Source organism: Penicillium cinerascens, assembly GCF_028974065.1.
Source record: "Penicillium cinerascens strain IBT 15544 chromosome Unknown contig_16_segment0_segment0, whole genome shotgun sequence".
Lineage (NCBI taxonomy): Eukaryota > Fungi > Ascomycota > Eurotiomycetes > Eurotiales > Aspergillaceae > Penicillium > Penicillium cinerascens.
Genome location: NW_026695286.1, coordinates 990,547 through 1,012,453, shown reverse-complemented (window position 1 = coordinate 1,012,453; position 21,907 = coordinate 990,547). Strand labels below are relative to the sequence as shown.

The 21,907-nt window shown below is 53.2% G+C and overlaps 6 protein-coding genes across 6 annotated transcripts; 1 reads left to right on the top strand and 5 right to left on the bottom strand.

Moving 5' to 3' along the window:
* Positions 1-568: 568 nt before the first annotated feature.
* On the top strand, positions 569-2,474 carry N7498_000375 (sugar porter family MFS transporter; the record flags this gene model as incomplete). Its single annotated transcript, XM_058447438.1, has 4 exons — positions 569-877; positions 930-1,186; positions 1,242-1,665; positions 1,719-2,474. The coding sequence occupies 4 exons, from the start codon at positions 569-571 to the stop codon at positions 2,472-2,474; spliced, it is 1,746 nt and encodes a 581-aa protein (XP_058312849.1).
* A 502-nt stretch (positions 2,475-2,976) lies between these two features.
* Positions 2,977-3,729, bottom strand: N7498_000374 (uncharacterized protein; the record flags this gene model as incomplete). Its single annotated transcript, XM_058447437.1, has 1 exon — positions 2,977-3,729. The coding sequence occupies one exon, from the start codon at positions 3,727-3,729 to the stop codon at positions 2,977-2,979; it is 753 nt and encodes a 250-aa protein (XP_058312848.1).
* An 847-nt stretch (positions 3,730-4,576) lies between these two features.
* Positions 4,577-6,233, bottom strand: N7498_000373 (putative YT521-B-like splicing factor; the record flags this gene model as incomplete). The annotated part of the gene is made up of 3 exons (XM_058447436.1): positions 4,577-5,062; positions 5,127-5,683; positions 5,747-6,233. The coding sequence occupies 3 exons, from the start codon at positions 6,231-6,233 to the stop codon at positions 4,577-4,579; spliced, it is 1,530 nt and encodes a 509-aa protein (XP_058312847.1).
* Positions 6,234-11,711: 5,478 nt separating this feature from the next.
* On the bottom strand, positions 11,712-15,352 carry N7498_000372 (putative ARF GTPase activator (Csx2); the record flags this gene model as incomplete). Its single annotated transcript, XM_058447435.1, has 4 exons — positions 11,712-13,110; positions 13,172-15,036; positions 15,097-15,227; positions 15,289-15,352. 4 exons carry the CDS (start codon positions 15,350-15,352, stop codon positions 11,712-11,714), a joined length of 3,459 nt encoding a protein of 1,152 aa, XP_058312846.1.
* Positions 15,353-16,051: 699 nt separating this feature from the next.
* Positions 16,052-17,843, bottom strand: N7498_000371 (C2 domain protein; the record flags this gene model as incomplete). The annotated part of the gene is made up of 2 exons (XM_058447434.1): positions 16,052-17,036; positions 17,095-17,843. The coding sequence occupies 2 exons, from the start codon at positions 17,841-17,843 to the stop codon at positions 16,052-16,054; spliced, it is 1,734 nt and encodes a 577-aa protein (XP_058312845.1).
* A 542-nt stretch (positions 17,844-18,385) lies between these two features.
* On the bottom strand, positions 18,386-21,719 carry N7498_000370 (DNA repair protein RAD16; the record flags this gene model as incomplete). The annotated part of the gene is made up of 10 exons (XM_058447433.1): positions 18,386-18,617; positions 18,671-19,423; positions 19,479-19,605; positions 19,664-19,710; positions 19,764-19,984; positions 20,048-20,106; positions 20,159-20,233; positions 20,291-20,399; positions 20,452-20,781; positions 20,835-21,719. 10 exons carry the CDS (start codon positions 21,717-21,719, stop codon positions 18,386-18,388), a joined length of 2,838 nt encoding a protein of 945 aa, XP_058312844.1.
* Positions 21,720-21,907: the final 188 nt, after the last annotated feature.

The window sequence follows — 21,907 nt, the reverse complement described above, 5'->3', positions numbered from 1 at the left end:
CCTCCGTGCTATTACGTCAGCCCAGCGAGCTCGATAAAAGAGTTGTACTATGCTGAGAACGTGGTTTAACTCCGACGCATCCCAGGTTCCTGTTTGTTGACAAGGGTGGTTCTTGACGTCACGACTTCGTGTCCGCCACATCTACCAACATGCCTTTATTCTTCGCGGGATGACGAAGTTGGCGTTCGAGGACCCAACCAACGGTCACAGACCATATTTGATCTATAGCCGTAAAACATCACAGTCAACCTTCAACCTTCAACCATTCACCTGCCGGAGTGCGGTTGAGATGAAGCCCTAAAACATATCTTAAGCCCGCGTATCAGCAACACCAAACGTGTGGTGGCACAATTGATCCATGACGAGCTCATTCTACCATAGAAGACTTGGGAGGTGGCAACCTTATGATCGAAAGCCCATTCGCCCCGCATAAAACCTTTAAAAATGCGACAATTGCCTGACAAGGTCGCCTTATTCCATCCCCATATTTTCTCACGTGGCCCAAATCCCGTCACGGACGTATGCAATTGATTTCCCTCCCTTTATCACACCGACTTCTACGGCCAGAATGAAGTCCCCATTTGCTAGCAAGCAGAAAACTGAAGACAGCGGGTCGCCTCCGGTGACCGATTTACCAAACTCGTTTGACCAGGAGAAGAGGCGAAGCAGCTCCCTTGACGAGAGGCACGTGCCATGGGTAACCTGGCGGTCGTTGCTGCTGGGTGGCTTTGCCTCAATTGGCGGTATTATCTTCGGTTATGATACTGGTCAAATTTCGGGGTTCCTTGAGATGATGAACTATAAGCAGCGCTATGCCCAGCTCAAGGACGGCAAGTATACGTTTAGCAATGTCCGTTCAGGATTGATTGTGTCCATGGTACGTTCGCGCTGGTCATCGATTGTGATTCTCATCAGCTAATTGAATCCAGCTTTCCATCGGTACTTTGATTGGTGCTCTGTTGGCGGGTCCTCTGGCAGACCGTATTGGCCGCAAATGGTCGATCTTCTCGTGGTGTATTATTTTGCACGTCGGCCTCATCATTCAAATTAGTTCACCGTCTGGGAAATGGTACCAAATGATGATGGGGCGATTCGTGACTGGATTTGGTGTGGGTGCCTGTTCGTTGCTGGTTCCCATGTATCAGGGTGAGATTGCTCCACGACACATTCGAGGTGCCATGGTTTGGTAAGTGGAAAACAGGCAATCATGAAATGAACATGAGAACTAACATTCTCGTCAGTTCATACCAACTGTTCGTCACGCTCGGTATCTTCGTTGCATACTGCATCAACTACGGCACGGAGACCATGGACAACACAGCCTCGTGGAGAATCCCACTGGGCATCACCTTCCTTTGGGGTTTAGTGCTGGGATTCGGTATTCTCATGTTCCCCGAAAGTCCCCGATTTGACTATCGGCATGGACGCATCGACCAGGCGAAGAGAACCATGTCCAAGCTATACGGTATTCCCGAAAACCATCGGGTGATCGTACACGAGGTGCTCGAAATCCAGGAGCAGCTGGATGCAGAGAAGGGAGCCAGGGGCGGATGGCATGGCTGGGTTGAGATGTTCCAGGCCCCCCGGATGCCGTATCGTATTGCACTGGGCATGGTCCTTCAGGCATTCCAGCAGCTCACCGGTGCCAACTACTTCTTCTACTATGTAAGTATCACGATCGGGCACTTTCTCTAATTCAGAGCTAACCTTGTTCATAGGGTACGACGGTCTTCAACGGAGCCGGAATCAGCAACGTCTATGTCACGCAGATGATCCTGGGCGGCGTCAACTTCGGTACCACGTTTGGAGGCCTGTACGTGATCGAACATTTCGGTCGCCGCAAGTCTCTGATGGCGGGCGGTATCTGGATGTTCGTCTGCTTCCTGATCTTCGCCTCGGTGGGACATTTCTCTCTCGACATCAGTACACCATCCAACACACCGGGAGCCGGAACGGCGATGGTGGTGTTCGCCTGTCTGTTCATTACAGGGTTCGCGATGACTTGGGGCCCGATGGTGTGGGCCATCGTGGCCGAGTTGTACCCATCACGATATCGAGCGCGGGCGATGGCGATGGCGACAGCGTCGAACTGGATGTGGAATTTCCTGATCGGGTTCTTCACGCCGTTCATCACGCACGACATTGACTTTGCGTACGGTTATGTCTTTGCCGGGTGCCTTGCTGTCGCGGTGGTGATCGTGTATTTCTTTGTCATCGAAGGTAAAGACAGGACGCTGGAGGAGATGGACATGATGTACGTGATGCGGGTGAAGCCGTGGGAGAGCAGCAACTGGGAGGCGCCGGCGCCGGAGCATCGGCTCACGACGGCGCAGCTCATGGACCGCCAGGTGGCCGAGGATTACAACCGCGACGAAGAAACAGCCGCCGGTAACAAACAGGCGGAAGGCCCGGGCCACATGCATGCAGAGAACCTACAGGAGAATCCAGCCGGAGCAGGTCCGTCCGCAGCCTAACTTGGAGCTGCATGTGATAGTGTAGAGGGGTTGGAGGGAGAGAAGGAGTGAGAAAAAGGGTCGGGAGGGTGATGAGAAGAGCTAAAAGGAGGAGAAAACGGGTGGAAGAGCGGTGTTCCACACGATTTGCACATACAGACCCTACGAGTATATTCAGAAGTATATAATGACTGAGTACACAGAACGGTCGATAGAAATCTCACGTCAATTTGTTATTCATATATCGGATGATCGTCCCTCAGCGCCAGGATGAGGTCACAAACACAAAAAGAAATAGAAAACACGGTTCACGCCCAGAAAACACCAAGTAGAAAAGACATATGAGTTGCAGGACCAGGAGAGCCGATACCAATCTTGATCCCCCTCTCGTAAATGTCAAAATGTTAGGGGGCCGCTTTGAAACACTCCAAGCGAACATAGAAAAGGCTAAAAACACAGAGTGGGAAGCATGCCGCCGGGCATCCCTCCCGATTGAAGTCGTAGAAAAAGGAGGGTTTCAAGCCTAGTCCATAAAGTCACCTCGCAAGATCTTCTCCTGGAAGAAATCGGGCTTATTCTGCTTGGGCTGCTTGGGGATTTCCCGCACGGGTTGCTCCATCGAAGCAATCGAAGCGGCACGCTGGTGGCCAGGCTGGCGGGTAGCGGAATGGCTCTGGGGGGAGACGGGGCCACCGAGGGAAGGGGCACGCTCGGCACGGGAGCGGAGGGCCTCGGACCAGTTGAAGCCTTCGCCTAATCGCCGCGATGCGTTAGATCTCTCATCTTGGGGAGTCGTTGAGGTACTTGCGGGAGATCGGGGTTTGGAGCTGGAGGCGGCCGTGGCCGGAGGCGGACGCGCACCAGCCGTGGAGGATGAACCGGGGGGATATCTACCGTTGCCAATGCTTCCAGTTCGAGCCTCACGCAGCGCTTGAGCCCCGAAGGAGACCCGTCGGGCGAACGGAGAGCTGGGGCTAGCGCTCGGAGGAGAGCCTTCGGCATCCTCTGCCATTGCGTCTTCGTTGGGAGCACTGCCCCACGAGCTGGAAAGGCTGCCTCGACGGATGCCCCGGTTTCCAAAGGTGGAAGCCTGGGTGGGTGAGCCGGACAATCCGAGCGTGGTTATGGACAGTCGCCGCTGCTGGTTGGCCTGGTTGGCAGCGGCCTGGTTGGCGGAAGAATCTCTCTTCGAGAAGAGGTCGGCGATGGAACCGCGCCGACGGCGGTTGTCCGATTCGGGGACGGAGATCGGCTCGGACGGGCGGCCGTTGGACATGATGGAGGATGGAGAGGACTAGGAAAGCGTCGAGGGGAAGTAGGAGAAAAGGCAAAGATCTTGGACGGACTTGCCGCCCTTCTCATGCGAAATTCGAATAAAGGAGGAAGCAGCACCAGTGAGGAAATAGAAACCCTGGGAACTGGTGGATAGCTGAATAGTTGAAGTGGGGAAAAGAGGAAGTGGTAGTGAGTGTAGAGAGTAGTGAGTAGTAGAGAAAGGAAAGTGAATCGATGAGGAGAAGGGGGAAGGAAATAAAGGAATCACAGGGATGTCAAGGATGGGATTGTGTGGTGCCACAAGAAAGCCAAGGGGGGGGGGGAGGAGAAGAAAAGAGGGAAAGCTTCGAGGCTAAGCTCGAATATCTGGGGTAAGCAGTGGCGCGATTGTCGTATCCGGTGCAGAGTGGAGAGTGGATGATGCGGGCTGCCGGGCCAGCGCATGTGATTGGATGGCGTCTGACCGTGCGGCCGCATGGGGCAATTAGTGGGCCCAACCGGGCTTTAGTCCTCGGGATCTGCACTGGGCACCCTACACACACGCACTCGAGGTCCGTAAGAATATATAGATATATACAGGGGACGTAGGGAATAGTATAGACATGGCACGGAGTATAGGTGAATATATATAGAGAGAAGTATTTGTGTTGGGAAGAAGGGAGGGGGAAACTGCCACCTCGTGCCACATTCCCCGATAAATAGAAACAAAGAAAATAAAAAAAAAGGCTGAATTGGACGTACGTCGTGTATTGCTCGTTTCCCGTGATTGTTATTTTTCAAGTCTTTTGGCCTTTGGCCTGCAGGATTCCCGGTTCCTCCCTGGAGGAACACAAAGCTCAAGATGAGAATCACGTCAGGTGAAACAGCTGGACGAGTTTCCGGCCGATCGTCGGCTCGATTTCCGTTCCGTCACGGGCGATCTTCACCTCCCGGTTGGCATTCCACGGATTGCGGAGGCCGCGGGTGCGGTGGAAGGGAACTCGTTCGGTCGATAGCCATTGAATGCGGAACGGTTTGCCAAACGACTGCGCCTCTGCCTCCTCTTCCTCCACGCTCTTCTCGCTGCGCACATCCTCCTCCTCTTCCGAGGACTCGACTTCCCAGAATATTGTCCCCCGGGCCGAATCGTCGATGATCCGGCCTTTCGGGGCCGTCGACGTGGCCATCGTGATGGTCACATCCAATTCGTCCGGTCCTCCCGCCGAGGGCTCGGGCCGTGGTGGCATCTCCAAGGCAAGTTCTTCATCGTCACTGATCGGTGACAACATGCGGGCGTATCCAAAATACTCGCCGGATTTGTTCGCGGAGAAGATCAGATACACGTGCTCGGTGGTCTGTCATGTGCCCGTGTTAGGAGACGGGGAGAAAGGGACCGTGGGATGGAATGGAGCTACTTACCTCGAAGGCTTGGTTCAGATTGGTTTCGTTATGGGTCTGAGTGGCCCAAATTCCACTCTGCTTGCTTAATTCAAGATCCTCCACGGTCAAACTCTTGACGACGAAGTACCGATCCAGGGTCTGAGATCCCTGGTCACGAGGCGGGATCGTGGGTTCGGGCACTGCGGGCTTATCATCACCGAGGGCATCCGCCGCCTCGTCCCGCGACTGCGACCGAGAAGTGCCAGATCCAATCCCCGACCCCGGTGCCGTGAAACCCTTGCGTAGTCGGCACACTAGACGCACTCCCTGGAACCTCGAGTCGTGGAATCTCGCCAAAGCGGCAGCGCAAGCCGCCGCGGACCGGTAGTTCACAAATGCACAATTACTTTTGGAAATCAAAAACACGCTCTCGATATCGTCCGTGGCATCCTGCGAGAAATGATCCTTCAGATCAATCACGTTCGCCCCCGGTGGCAGATTTCCGACCCAGAGTGCATGCCCCGATTGTTTGGGTTTTCGCGGCGGTCCGCGTGGCGTTGAGCTGGTAGATGTCGATTGGGTCACGAGAGAGGATTCTGTAAAAGGAGAACGAATGAGCAACCGATCCTCTCCTCGCATGTTCCGACCTTTCTACTTACCGGGAAAGACGGGTGCGGGCTGCGCCAGCTTCATGGGGTTTGAGCCATCGACGATGGTCTTTGAAACATCATACTCCGCTTCGGCAGACTGCTTGTCATGGTCACTTTTCGGCGGCCCGAAAGCTGTTGGTGGCGCACGAGAAGGCGGGCGGGATTGAGGCCCAGGCGGTCGTGGCTGACCGGTCGAAGGGTGCACCCCGTGTCCGTAAGATGCTGTATAAGGCGGAGGGTAGTATGAAGCACCGTAGACAGGTGCCTGCCCCGGCCCCATGCTCTGCATTGACGGACCTGGGACAAAAGGGGGGTTAGTGGCCCCCAACGGGCTGGCCAGCCCCGTAGGATGAGTAGGTTGGCGCAAAAGGTACACCGTAAGGCATCCCACCTCCAGGATTCTGTCCGGGAAATGGGCCCATGGACGGTATGGGATACACGAGTCCCTGGGCATGAGCTGGAGACGGATACTGGTGAACGATATGCCGTTGGTCATAGGGCGACGGCTGTGTCTGATGAGCTGGCAGCGAATAGGCCATGTTCCCCATGTCTAAGGGAGACGAAGGCCCGTATAGCCTGGGGCCAGGATAGCCCGTCGAACCGGGCTGGTGGTTTCCATGTGCTGGTCGTGCGGGTTGGGTGACAGTGCCTGTAGCATCGAACCGTCGAGTCAGTGATTCCGTTCTTTGAGTGACGTTCTAGCGAAATCATTCATTGAGGGACTGACCGGAGGTTGACGAAGCTTTGGGCACTGGCGGAGGATTCTTTTCCCCTGCCCCGCGGCTTGAGCTGACCTTGCCTGAAGAAACATCGCCCATGGGGTCCGGTGTGTATTGGCGAGGATGGGAAAGTTGGAACGACGGATATCAGTCCCTACGGAGGATTCGGTTTAGTAACCTTGACAGAGTCGAGATGCTCGGGGCCGGACCAGCCTCTCGAAATCGCCCAGGTTCTGAAGTGGTGAGACCCTGCCAGGTCGACCTTCACAGATAATATTGACAAACGCAACACCTCTCCTTGTCACAAACGTTGACAAGACAGGGACCGCGAGATAGTGCGTACTGAAATGATACAGCCGTTAATGACGATTGCTCATCGAGGAAAGAGACAACAGGTCCAAGATGAGGAGGGATCACACTAATGACACTATGCAGAGGTATACTACAGTGCGTGCACAAAATCAGAGACGGAGACCAAAGATGAGGAACGATTTGAGGGAATCAACGGAGCGTAAAAGGGAAAAAGGACAGAGTGACAGAGCCGACAGTGCGCCGTTTACGCGCTTAACCAGGGCTCTGACAGATTCCCCGAGGACGAAAGCCACGGAAGTGGCTCATCCTTGAAGGAAAATAAAAAGAAGTCATCAGGTGGGACAAGAAGGGAAGTAAACAGGGAAAACATGAATAATATAAAGGATTGAAAGGAGCCGTAGTGGAGACGGGCTCGGGTGTCAATCAGTTGGGGGCCACAGAGTAAACAGGATGATTTAAGGGGGCCAAAAGACCGAGTATAGGTCCGCATCAGACGAAGCCTCCTCATCGGAAACTTAAGAAGGGGCAAGGCAGAGAGTACTAGATAGGGCCGAAGCATGGGGAAAGGGAAAGGGGCCCCGCCAATGGAATGATCCTCCATGTAGGGCTAGGCTTTCGCACAGAATTGGACAAGACGTGCAGAAGGCCAAAAAAAAAAAGTAGATCGCTTGGCTTACCTGAAACGACCGAAGATCCCTTTCACCTTCTGGAAGCAAACGAGACGGAATTGGCTGAAGGGCGGTGCTACCAAGTCAGAGTCCTGAAGATCGAGATGACAGTTGGACGGGAGGGGCCTTGGGTAGAGCTCGGATTCACCCGAAGAAAACAGTAGAGCAGATGTAGAAAGGAAGCCGAAACGGGGAGCTAGACGGAGGAGGAACGTACCTTAAGCCGAAAGGGGAGCTGGGAAAAAGAAACAGAGCCAACCCGGAGTCGGCGGGGCCTCGAAGAATTCCAGATATGCCCTGTTTTTGTTGCTGTCTGCTGGCCCACGGGCTTAAAAGGGACCCCAAAGTGGCGATTTCAAAACAGTTGACTCCCTTGGCAAGCTGTGGCTAAAGAACGAGAACGAGAAAAGGACCCAGCTCTTGCATCGGGGAAAACGTCAGCTGCAGGCGAATTTCTCCAGAACGGATGGAGCCGATGGGGAGGATCGGAGCCAGGGACGAGCTTGTACAATTGTACAGTATACCTGTGGCTCGGTGGGTCGCGCTGGGGTTGTGCGTGAGGATTTTCTGCGGACGGGCCCCGATTAAGCTTACCAGCCCCGAACGAGCAATAGCCTTGGGCTAGAATCTGTTATGCCCTGCCGCGCGCCACCGGATGATTGATGCTTTCCCCGTGACAAATACAGGAAACGTGGAGCAGTTGGCGGAGGAGGTCTAGATGTGTAGAGAAGAGACGCCACCGGGAAGTTGAGGCTCGATCGGCAAATGTATCTCGAGCCATCGATTGGAAGTCGACGAGCCAACCATGGATATTCAGAATAATTTGTCAAGTCAATCCCGGGCATAAGGCAGACGAATGTTTACGATGGGAATGGGAATCTGGACGGTGATCTCCAATTACCTACCGCAAGCGGGTAGTATTTGGAATCGGAACGGGCTTTTTTTTGGGCAGAGGAAAGGCAATTGGCAAGTGCATGGCCGGTTTGCCACTGTCAAGGATGTGGGTACAAGTTGGAGCTCGAGAAGACGTGGACCCGAGGGGGGTGAGTAACAATACGCAGCCGTTACCTTGGAGTCGTTTGTGTACGTAGACACATAGGGACCTTCTGTTCCACCCGAAATATTACCATGAGGCCCTTTACAGAAAGAGCCCCGGGCGTGCCATCGGCCTATCATGCGTGGAGCAAGAATTTGACTTTGCATCAACGGCCAACGCAAGGGGAGAGGGTGGGAACGCAGGACTGGCTACACTCCCACTAGGCTCGATCATGGATCATGAGGGCCTCCGGTGGGTCAATGAGTCTGTTGTTCCCATTAAAATCCTCCACGCTGTGGCGGCCCATGCGGATACCATGCGGATACCGGGTTAGGTGGTAGCAGACGTGGCCGAGGAAACCATGGTAGTATGTAGTATGTTCTGGTAGGATCAGAGACCCCCCCCCCCGATGAGCCGATGAACGGGAGGATGACGCCGGGAAAGTCCGTACGGGCTCGAACATTTACGTCCATTGCGACGGGATAGGGTTTTCGGGGATGACCCAAGGCACCAGGTCGATCAGACCAGACTGTCGGGTATGGCGGGAACCCGCTGCAGGTCACTCCAGGGCTGTATCTAGACCTCGACGAACCGGCAGTCCTGGACCTGGGGCCTGTCCCTTTCCGGTAGGAACCGTTCGGTAGGGAATAGGTCTCGACAAGGGCTTTGTTTCTGGGCCAATTGTACAGGAGGACAGGTCCACCAAGCCCACCGATTAATAAGGCGCGAAAGTCGAGAAAGTTGGCAGTTGCCAAGATCCACTTGACTTCTGGGCCGGCAACCGGACCCGACCAATCACGTGCCTGAACGGTGAACTACATCGCTTGCCCTAACTCCTTTTACATCTAGGGTGAGCCAAATATGTACTCTTTTTTGCGGTATGCTTAGTTGCTGCTCTCAAGGCAGGCCCCCATTCTACCGACCATGAGGCAACCCCGTTAACCTTTCCGGTGGCAATCGCATGTGTTGACGTTGACACAAACGCAGGGACACGCAGGGACCTCGTGTCATACACTCCTCCCCGATAGGAACTCATTGCTTCGTACATGATACTCCGTTGATGGAACTTATTTACAAATGCTACCCCCCTTGACGATTTATCATGTTTCTATTTCAATACATTCAGTCGATACCCCCTTCACATATCCTCTTTTCCAAAGATTTTAACCGGAATCTTTGATCATAAGGATCATTGATCCACGACTCGACTGGATAAACGTATTTGCCCTTCTGCAACGTCGATGACCGCAAAAAAAGGAGTGACTCATTCGCTCCTCGCCACCCGCATACCTACGGTGCCGTACCTCCATCCTTGTTCACCGTGTCATCCCTATAGGGGCCGTGCAGCCGAGTGCTGCCTGTGAGAGCTTCAGAGAAGATTCGGATCAACCAACCATCGGACGGAAGTGGAAGAGACTCCCAAGAGCCAGTACAGTACATGCAGGTACATCCAAGATTCGGCTGTGCCACCTGGTTTGGTCCTGAAAGCGCCACGGCTCCATACTCAACGTACTATCCACGGGCGTGGACCTCAGTGGAGGTCACTCTTAGGTCCCTGGGGCCCCTGCACGAGCCTGTACGCTTCGGGCGATCCGGGCCTCGTGAGTGGGCAACTTGCAAGTTGACTCCTTCTCGAAGCATCCGTCGTTATTTTGGTCGAAAGATCGGCGCCACCGACACCTGAGGCGCGTCACATCGTGGAGTACATGACGTCATGGGATGGTACCTCAACCCGTTCCTGACAAGAAAACGCTTTCCACCCGTCGTCATTCTGCATCTACCCATTGTTGATCCCGTGGGGACCGAAAATGTGATGCTCAAATGACAGAGTCCCTTTCTCTACCGGATAGGGCCCCTGTCGATGCCGATGATGCAAATATCTGAAACTCAACCCTTCCCCTTCGTGGAGCAGTGAGAGGAGCCTGATCCATTGGAGCCCCGCATAACTAACATAGGACAATGCGACCTACATGTACGCGTCGAGTGATTTATGTGCGCAGCCCTTCTCCGGCACTCGCAGCACCCGCAGCCCCGCCTCTGCCCCTGGGTCGAGAAGGGAGTCTCCAATCAGACATCCATCGTTTGATATGATCAGCCTTGGAGGGAGTATGGTACCATGTCCGCCCGTCCTGTGACAAAACATGCACAGCCTCCACGAACCATCAATGCCTGGAGGACAGTCGTATCGTTTAAAGGGAGATCAACGGAGATCAATTGGAGTTGGGCAGCTCACTGGCCGATCTCTCGCCATGGTGTGGTGGCAGTGAAACTTGGAAGGGTTAGCTGGATCCTCAATCAGGATTGAGTGGCTGGGCTGCGTAGATCAGCAAGGCTTCTGTGGAAAATACTCACTCATCCCTCGGCCCATATCTCTCGTTCCACCGCCACCCAGCCTGCTAAATCCCAACCGTTGCCCGAGTATCCCAGAGTAGTATTTCCGAGATGCTGCTGCGGGAGACTTGCTCACGCCACTTGGGTCTCGGCCTATGCCGAACGCCACAGACCCATGTCGTGATCTGCATTGGGCAGGTGGTTACTCATGTTTCTGTCAGCTGCCGGGCGTCGGTGAAGCACCGAGGCTGAAGGAATTGCCACTGGCAGACAACGAGACAGGCGACCCCCGTAGTGATACTAACCTACAATGTGTTCTGTATGATATCAATCTCGTGGCTGAGTACTTGCTACGTATCCTTTTGCTCTTTTCAGTCTAGCGTATGCTCGCCATTGTTGGATGGTAGAAGGAACAATACCATTCTGTTGGTTTATCCAACAGTTGGAATACGAATGGGTAAGAATCAACTAGAATCTCAAGAGATTCAGTTGAGCTATACCGCGAACTATACATCTGTGGCGCCAAGGCCCGTTCAAGAAGAAGTCATTCGTTAAAAGAAAGAAAAAGGTAGTGGGTATTGCGATACACGATGCGGTCCCGCCCATATTTAAATTCTTCACAAGAAGTAAAGTTGTAGAAGGGAAGCAAGCCTCAGAAATGCATCGCAATGCCATACAGGAAGAAGCCAAAGACCGGAGTCAGCAAGGGCACACAGAAAAGAAGCCCAAGAGTTTATCCTGGCAGATTGAACCAAGAGACATAGTAAAAAACAGAAGCCGGCCACCGATGGTCGCGGCAAATACTCAAGCCGTACAACCCACAGTAGTCATCAGATGGGGAATGTTCATGCAAATCTCATTACGAGGGATATAATTAGGTTGGTGAGTAACGTGCGATGAAGCAAGATTTATCGGTCGATCCCAAGGGACGCCACTTTTCCTGCAAATCGAGCACCGGCACTTCCTCGCTTGGAAAGCTTTTCCTTTTCTTTTTCCTTGCTGTCCGAGGAGCCGGGTGGCTGCGAGGAAGACGAGGAAGTATTATCCTTGCCCGATGCTCGGATGGTAGGTAAAGAGCCTAGGCTGTCGGTAACGCTGACCTTACCCGGGACAGGACCCGGTGGAGGAGATATGAATGCAGATGTCCGCGAAGTCCGCTGACTGAGATAGAGTTGGGCTGCCGAGGAGAGGGGGATGGAGGGCGGTTGCGGGGGAATATCCGCACCGTTCTGAACCAGCAGCTCGGCGATGGGGAAGGGGATCGCCTTAATGGTTGAGCGAGAGGAGATAGGTATGGTGGGTGTAGACCCAGGAGAGGCTGGGTCTGCAGCAGCAAGAGCCAGGAACACCGCATGGGTGTTGCGGGAGCGATCAGTCACATTCACGTTGGCACGCAGGGCAATACCGTAGAGCACTCCTTGGATATCATTTCTTTTTATCGAAGCAAGAAGGGTCTCGTTGGGGGTCGCAAATCGAGACCGCGGGGACGGCAGATGTTCAACATAGGCTCGATCAACATACTTGCCCGTAATGAACTTCAGTCGTTGCTCTCTCGTCGAGACTGCGCTCGGCTTGAGCGACTGGTCCAGGGTCGCCTCCCAAATCATGTTGCTGACTCGATTGCCAATCTGCAAGAGGATCTCAACAATGTCGTTCGAGAAAGAATGTACGTCGAGGGTGAGCGACCGGATCTTGGAGATGTGTGTTCCCAAAGACCGGTGGATGCCACTACACTCAATGCACAAGATGATTCCGAGGTTGATCGAGACCCATTCGACTTTGGAGGAAGAACCACAGTCGGCACACCACATGTTTCCCTCGTCCGCGTTACGTACGGCCTGGAGGAGACGTGACGGATTTTCTTCATAGCTATTGCTGTCGTGACGAACATAACTGGGTCGCGCTCCAACCGTAGTCCGGCGATTCACACCACTGCTGCTGGAGCTGTTTGAATAAGAGTGGTGGCCAGAGACCGACGAGCTCTTTCCTGTGAAAACGGAGCCGATATCACGTCCACTAGATTCGTTCTTAGACGGGACTGGAGGGGGTGGCATTCCTTGTCCTTCCACTGCACTCTGAAGTGCGTTATTGATAGACCGGATCCAGTTGGCCATGTCCTCCTCCGAAGTTGCTTGATAGATACGCTTGAATTGAGGTGTAATCACTTCGAAGCAGAATCGCCGTTCTGCATTTCGAGCTTCGCGAACGGATGCCATGCGGAGATCGATCGGTTCCATGTGAAGATCTAGCTTTTGTTTCCAATTGCTATATTCAGAAAGTTTTCCTTGATCTAGCACAATCCAGAACCTGTGGTTGAGAAATCATTAGCGTACGACATAGATTCAACGGCGTTTTTGCAATGACTTACTTATGCCATGCCTGTTTGTTAATTCCTTTTGGATCAATATGTGAACCCGGACGGGACAACGCCCACAGGAGACCCTCTTTCCGTTGCTGACCCGCAGCGCGATCGAACCAAAGAATGTCTCTTTCCTCGAGGTCTCGAATGCCTTTGAAGCGATTTTGGCCTGGGGCTCCACTAGCACCGGCGCTTGTTGTGGGCGCGGAGGTGCCAGCGGAAGTGCCAGCGGACCCTGCGTTGGCCTGAGACGAAACGGACGAAGTGTTGCTGATGACGCCGCGCAGCTGAGATCCAGTACTATCGGCTCGACCCAGTTCATTGTCGATGGAAGTAGGCCCGTTGGCAGCACCGGTAGATGTAGAAGTGGCGATCGTCGCGCCAGTCACCACGTCGGGCTCCAGATACGGTTTACTGTTCTTTTCCAAAGCCCTGCGCTTTTCCTCGCGCTCGGTCCGTTTGAACTGGAACTCCTTGTCTGCCTGGTTCACCTCATGAATGAGAGCGTCAAGCTGGGGGACCATCTCATCAACCTTCTTAGCAGCCGCCAAGAAGTTCTTGGCCTGAAAGTCGGCATACTTCGTCAGATGCGATAAGACCTCTTGCTCCTTGCGGCCTCCGTGGAGATCCTGCATAAAAGAAGAATAGTCGAAGCGCTTCAGCTCGAAATTTCGCCGCTTGACCTGATACTTCGAATCGCTCTCGGCACGTTTCTTCTCTTTAAGCGAGTCCTGTCTCTGGCCCAAATAGCGACTGACGTAGGCATAATAATCGCGACTTTCCTCATCAAACTCTTTCTTTTTCGATTCAGCCTGTTTGATGTCGTTGGTGTACAGCTTCACAAGAGGCTCAATCACGAGCTTCTGCAGCTGGAGTGTGTTGAGCTGTTCGTAATTCTGGATCTGTCGGGCGATCTTCTCAAAGTAGTGGTCTAGTGCCGGCTGGATAGCATTGGCGTTGGATGTAGAAGCATCGTTCAGCGAGCATAAAAAGGCTTCCATGGCCTCGTTGCAGCTTGCTTGCGCTTGCTGGGCAGCCTCGGCTTTCTTAAGGACCTTTTTGATTTTCGAGCGCATGTTCCCCGTTCTCTGCTCCAAAGCCTTCATGGTTGCTCGAAACAGTGGCCCATCTTCCACCACACTCATGTCATCCCCAGGTCGCGAATGTGGAAGGTCAACTTTGACCGGGGGCGGGGGCGGGGGCGGGGGCGCTGTTAGGGGAAGAGGGGGTGCACCATCTGCGCTTTCAGGTGGTGTGGTCGAAAAGTAATGTGAATTCGAGGTGAGTTCGGTGTCACTGAAGTGGGAAACGGTGGACTGGGTGGAGGGGACACGGCTGCGAGGCTGAGGGACAGGCAACTCCAGGTTCGGCGAGGATATTTGTGGACTGGGCAGCAGACGAATGGAGTTATGCACCCAGAAGGAGAAGTGAGCAAGGGTGTTCAGGCGGTTAGTCCTTTGATCATAATCTAAGAAGCTGCAGCTGTTTCGCCAGCCACCACCCTTGTCCTCCATTGCCTTCGGGGGCTTCCATCTCCAGGACCACTCAAATGAAACTGACGGGTTACCGCCGGTCGAAAAGTCTCCGATGAGCTGGACATTGGAGTTATTTTGCAAGTTCGGGTTCGCGTGAAACTCTCTCGTGATTAGATTATCTAGTTCCTTCGAGTTGGATGCGTGGGCAAACGTGAGTCCTGTAAGGTTGGTATCGGCCACTTCGGGGAGCGAGGTCGAGACGCCATTGACGGTTGATCCTGCAACGTTGCCGGTCTGTGTCTGGCGAAGGATGAATGTGAAGTTGAAAATGAGGTCGTCGTCGTTCGAAAGGCGTAGCAAGAACGTCGGGACCGGGGCGGACGAGGGGACATCCGGATCCTGCATTGTTGATCAAAGGTTAGCCCGCCAGCACCACCACGCGATTCCGAGTATCTGTACCTGGATATATTCGATAGGAGTTTCGTCGTTCGAGTCACGTTTTGCTATATACCGCACCGCAGGTAATGCGTTTGGGGACAGGGTCAGCAGGCGGCGGCGGGAGTTGCTTATTGTGACCGATGCGATCGAGACTGGAGGAAATATCGTATCAGCCCGAAGGGTCTTTTGGGAAGAAAAGAGCTCTTGACATACAGCGATTCTGGTCCTTGGAAAACAAGCTCCCCGCATCGTCCAGGCGGCTGGCGACATTGCCCATGATGGCGCAGGCAGAGGGATCAGATCACGGCGCGAGAAGGAGGTTGGCTAAGCACCGAGCCAATCGGCCATCGACAGGGTGCGCAGCAGTCGGATGGCCAGAGAGAGAAATCAAGCGAACGAGCTGAAGGATCCGTCATTCAGTCGTGCAAAGCTGAGGCTGGTGTTGTGGAGGGGAGGGGGGCGGAGGGTGGAGTCGAAGCTTGGGATCGGTGATCGCGTTCGATTTGAGGGGGCGGATTCTCGGGGTCTGCTGCCTCCCTCTGCTCACTTGACTCCTGCTAAACGGAGAACCGGGACCGGAAATATGTTCTATATGCTCTACGGGCCATATCCGCTTTCCTTTCCCCCACGCTATTGACCTCTCGAGTTCGCATTTCGCTAGGCTCCGAAAAATCGCAGGCGGGTGGTGCAGCCCGTCTTTGTTTCAGCCTCAGCGCTTCCGCGGGGACCCAACTATATAGCCCCAAAGGGACCCTCGCGGGGAAGAAATTAGACTTGTATTAATAGGCTGCACTTTATTACTACCTGGGTAGACCTGTACAACTGCATTATCATACATCGATGCCCCCTCAACTCGCATCGTGTCGCATTAGACCCAATCATGAACGTCGTGATGCTCGGTTCCGGACCGAGGTAAAGCAAAGGATGCAACGTGAAGAAGAAGGATTGTACTGTGAAAGAAGAGCCGTAGTGCAGTCTAAGCCGCTGGGCCTGCAGCGGAGGGTGTAGGGGTCGAGAACGCTCGTTCACGTCCGGAGGCATAGCGGTGCTTGGAGCGATTGGGATGCCCATCGGCTTCCACCCACCTCATCATTTGGCCTTTGACATCGCGCATCTCGTGAATCCTTCGGGTCGTATCTCCTCGTTTCTTGGCCTGGCCACTGTGCTCGTTGAGTTCTTCTTCTTCCGAGCTGGAAATGGATAGTGACGAGACACTGCTTTGCTGGAGGTACGCGGCGGGGTTGCCCTGCGCCTTCTTGAATTCCCGCTGTTCTTCCTTCATTTGGCCCATTCGCTCGGCGTCCTGTTGACAGTCCAGAGTAGTGACATGAAGGCCCGGGAAGTTGAGAACGAGGAACTCCCTCAACAGCGGCATTTTCTCGGCGTTGGGCCGATAAGTCCCGCTGTCGTTGTCAATGAAAAGCTCGTAGTCAGACGGATCTGTTGAAGCCTCTTGGGCTTCTTCAGACTCATCCCCTTCTTCCACGGGGATATCATTTTCAGTGTGCGAGGCCGGATGCGACGACGTGGAGTGCTGCCGGCGACGATGCTTGCGCCGGCGCAAGAAGAATTCACCCGAGTAAGCAATATAGATAGATACATCACTATGCATCGTGTGTTTGCTCAGCATATCAATTCCAAATTCTTTGCCCGTTTCGGTAAACCGAAGCTGGCCGTCCAACGTGAGCACATAGGTGAAGATCCGACCGCCTTGACCGTAATGGGCAAACTCGAGGAACTTCCGAGAAAATTCATCGCAAGGATGGGGGAAACTCCCGTTGACAGTGGAGCGGTCGAAATTGTAGATCCGCTGATGTTGATGGTGTAGCGCCTTGTGCAAGATTCGGCCCCTGAGGCTTTGCGCCTGAAACATGCCTGCCACAAACGGCTTAAACTCCACATAGCGATGGTAAAGTTCGCAGGGAACAGGGCCCATGAGCTGTATTTGAATGGCTTGGAAGCTAATTGGCAATGATTAGCATGTGGCAGCCCCGAAACAAACACCCACGTGTAACATACTTGTATCGACTAGGAGCCTTGCCGCTCCCATCGTCGCCTTGGACTTGATCTTTCGTTCCGATCAGTCGCCCGATGAGAGGTGAGAAGTGCTTGAACCAATGATTCGGGCCGACGGTATACATCTGGCCGCCATTGTCTCCCGCCGTTTTTCCTAGAACTTCAATGCTCATGACCAAGAAAGACTCCTTGTGGTGACCCGTGGCGAATGCAGAGACGTTGGTGAAAACGTAGACGCGCTTGCTCCCAAAGCGCTTCTTGACCTTGAACGACTGCTCTTTGATCCCCGGCCAGTTCTCCGAAAGATGAGGCACCTCGATAAATGCAATTCCCAGCTTGTCATCATGGTCGGCCGGGTCTTCGTCGTACACATATGCCTTGAGCGTAAAGCCAGATGCCGGCACGTTTGCGACAACCCATTCACAGTTCCACACGGGGTTCATGTCCTTACGCACGGTGGGGGTGCGAAAGCTCACGAGAGGGTCCTGCTTGTGGCGCCGAGGAAGGTCAACCAGGAGTTGTGCATACACGTACGGGTCCGAGGAGAAGCTGCCCCAGTCCGCGAAGGGTAGGTCGTCGCCGCGGTGAAAGGTGAACTTGACGGTGTAACCCGGTGGGGCACGCGCAATCGGAGTCGCATCAAACCCTCCAGCAGGTTTCGCATGGTCATTACCCATGCTCATCCGGTGCTGTATCTTGTCGGCCTTCTCGACAAGTTTGGGGCCATATCGGTCAACCGGGTGGGACGCCATGACTATATGGGGGCAGGATACAATAGGGAGATATTAAAGACCGAAACACGGGTGGGGGAGCATTATCTGATAAGAATAGACGAAAAATAGGGACGAGCAACGAGAAGGGGATTCCAGGGGAATATGGTGGGGAAAAGTCGAAGTTGCCGAGACGAGCCAAGCTTTAGCCCTACGAAAAGATCCAGCAGGCAACAGCGATAATTCATATATAGAATGATCGCCGTAAGGCATGATCTCATTTCGCGTCCCTGTTTATCTTCGATTTGAAACGTTCCGTTCTATGGTTCCGCCGTATACGGTACTGTACGCTCGAATCTATATGCACCAGGGACGCGCAACTCCCGTGATGAATGAACGCGTTGGCGGGAAGGTAAGAAGTTCGAATTCTATGTAAAATAATCGCATTGCAAGACATTAACGATGTTCGTGAGGTCATATCGCGAGGTGGGGATGTAGGGCGTGCGCAACGCCGTTTCGCGTGGTCGGTGACGTCGACTGTGGGGCAAGATCGGCATGATGGGCTGACAACTGTGGCGCACCATCTAAGAGCCGCGGAAAAGGAACTGCATATCTTCGGGGGTCAATTTCTCAAGTGCCTCGCCCTGATCTTTGTTAATAGTGCCCCGGATCAGGTTGGCCTTCTTTTCCTGGAGTTGAACGATTCGGGACTCGACCGAGTCTTCGATTGTCAGGCGGGTAATCACGCAGGGCCGTTGCTGGCCTATACGGTGACTGCGATCCGCACTCTGCCATTCTGCTGCAGGGTTCCACCAGCTGCATGGAGACGTTAGCGGAATTCTTTCGCTACTGGGTAACGATACACTTACGGGTCCACAATAAAGACTCTTGACGCTTCCGTCAAGTTAAGAGCCACACCGCCTGCTTTCAAGGAGACCAGGAACACCTCCACGTCCGCGTTGGTCATGAAGTGCTCGATCGACCTTTGTCGTTGAGCAGGCGTCATCGTACCGTCCAACATGACCGTGTTGAACCCTGCATGACGCAGGCGCCACTCCACGAGCTGGAGCATCGAGGTGAACTGCGAGAATATAATCGACTTCGGTGTATGACTTTTCGTTCTCTGAAGATAAAGCTCGTAAAGAAGCGTTTCAATCTTGGTCGACGAGGTCCAATCTTCCATGAAAATTCGATTGATAATCGAGTTTTTCTTCACGGACTCCTCCGACTGCTCAATCGTGGGCTGCTCCAAATCAATCGAGAGGGGAATGTGACACTGCGGACAATCCACCGTGGTGCCGTCCTCAAAGGACTGAATGTAATCCTTGGCACACTTGCGGCAGAACTCGTGATGACAGCGGGACCGAATGGCATCCTCTGCGGGCTCGTCACAGACGCGACAAACGAGAACATTGAATCCCGGCTGCACATGTTTCTTCAGGATAAGATCTGGGTGGTTCGCCACTTGTCGCATCTGCATGATGAGACCGAAAATATTGGCATAATTGTTCAGCATGACACCTCGACTGACGTAGGTGTCAAATTGCCGACTCGAGTTGGTCATGATACTGCGGGAGAAATCATGTTCGATCTCGCCAAAGAATTCATTGTGTATGGTGATTCTGAGACCCCACGTCAGCTAAAGAGTAAGGTAGAAAGGGACGTTATCGTACTCACCGTTTGGGCGGAAGTTCCATGGAAGAGGTATGCTCTTGCTTCAAACGTCGAAGCATGATGTGGTCCGTAATGAGACGAAGCTTTTGCAGACCTGTCTTGCGTTCCTCCGTCGTTCTTCCCTCCGTAACTAAAATCTGTATTAGATTGCCGAAGGAATAAACCTGTCTTCGTGAAGATTGACTTACTTGGATTGAGGATTTCCTTGTTGAAAATCGAGATATGGTTGAATCCCCTGAAGTGATTGTCAGTGTCAAGAAAATGCTCTGTTTTGAGTTAGAGACATACGTGTGGGAGCACTCAGTACAACGTCCCTGCTTGTTCGCGGTCCATTGTAGCTGCGAGCATGAACACTGCTTGCAAAAATAGCTGGCGAATGGGCGGACCTGCAAGAAGCGCAGAAGTGAAAAGAATTCACCGATGCGGTTTTGCACAGGAGTTCCAGACAGACACCATTTGTAGGAAGCGTTCAATGCGAAACAGGCCTTCGCTACACCCGTGGTACGTTGCTGTAGAAAAGTCAGGCGCCATGATAATAACGAGTTGAGTTGGAGATTCGGCATAATACATACCTTGATGCTGTGCGCTTCGTCAAGGATAAGTCGGTGGTAGTCAATGGAATGAATGACACCTTCGCCCAAAGTCAGCAAAGATTGTGTGAGCTAGATTATTTCGGCACTTACTGTCTTCTTTAACAGTTCCATTACCACGAGTCCATCCCTTTTCCTGTTTGCGATATATGGACTCCAAGCTCGAGTCTGTAACCCCCAGTCAGTTCAATGATTCTGGATAGATAAAGTAAATCGACCACGCACAGGATATCATAATCACGTCGTATTTTCGAAGGTCCGCCTGGGTAAGCTTTTTGACCTTGGAGTCTGAATTGTGATAAACAAGCACTTTCAACTTGCCATCGGTGTATTCCTAGAATCATGATGAGTTGAAAGAACAATAAAGATTCCCGGAGGCATCAAACCTTGATCTCAGACACCCACTGCATCAGAGCGACCGGGGGTACAAGGACTAGAGTCGGGTCGTGCTGAGGAAAATCGGACATGATCAAAGAAACGGCTTGAATTGTTTTGCCCATGCCCATTTCGTCTCCGAGCAAACCGCCGCGGTAGTCCGTTTTCTCTTGTTCCATCATCCAGTTCAAGCCTTCCAATTGGAAAGGTTTCAACTTGCGAGTGATGGACTCGGGTTGCTTAGCTTCCTTGGCGGGAATTATGGGTCTAGCTTTCAGATCATCCCACATGGTGGTAATGATCGGGTGGTTTTTTTCCAGCTTCTTCCGATCTGTTTGCATCTAGAAAGAAAGTCAATAGCTGTACAGGTCGGAGTCCAGGTATGCAGACTTACTCGGCGAATTTTGCGCTGTTCTTCCCAGGTTGGCAAGTCTTCGTCTTCTTCATCATAAAATTCGGCTGGGAAGGCGAGTCGACCGTGTGAAGGGTCGCTTTCTTCGACAGCAAAAACCAATTCATCCTCGGAATCTGAGGCACGAGGGGAAAACATTTCCTCCTCTTCCGAGTCCAAAGGTGTAATCCGGTCTGACAATTCACTCTCCGTCAATTCTCCGCCTGGGGGCATGGCGTCGAGTCTCTCTGCAAGACTTCGGGCTTGTTCGTGAACATCCTCGAAGACGGTCCGACGCTTTTTTGGACGCGGCTTTTCATACTCCTCTATCTGGAGCGCATGCGCCAATGCCGCGTCGGTGGTGTCTTGGTCCGTTTCGTCTACTGATATAGCAGCCGCAGACCGTTTCGTACCTCTTTGAGAGGTTCTTCTGGAGGCGGTGTTCGATTGGAGCCGTGCAGCACGCTCCGATGCATTGACTCGTGCCCGAGGCTTCTTCGTATTCTTCGTATCAGATTCCGCGCCGGCACCAACGCTGGTTGCTGGTGTGTTGAAGCCGGTGGTTCCATCGGCGGAAAAGATCCCCAGAGAGCTTCGAGAAGAATCAGTAGGGGTGTTATCTTTCGTCCCTGGTATCACGACCTCAAAATTCCCCGATGCACGAGTTCTTGTCCTTGTTGAAACCGGGTTGGGTCCATCGAAGGCATCGTCATCATCTTCACCTTCGGAATCCATGATGACGCGAGATGTTCGAGATCGGGCAAGGGATGACCCACCCCGTCGCAAGGGTTCCGGCTGACGGAGGGGCGAGGAATTCTTCAATGGCGTTGAACTGTGAGGTGCGTCATCCTCGGAGTCGGGGATCACGATGGTGTCGGGCCTCCTCATGATGAAGATGGTTGAGGACTATAGAGCAACGGGAACTTCACGGGATCGCCGAAGGATGGGTACCAAAAACTGGCCGAGTACGATCTAGGATAGTCAAGTTAGATAAGTCTCATCAAACCGGATATGAAAATAGAGTAGGAAGGCTGTACTGTACTGTGATGAGTTAACTCGGGATGAGTCCAAGGCGT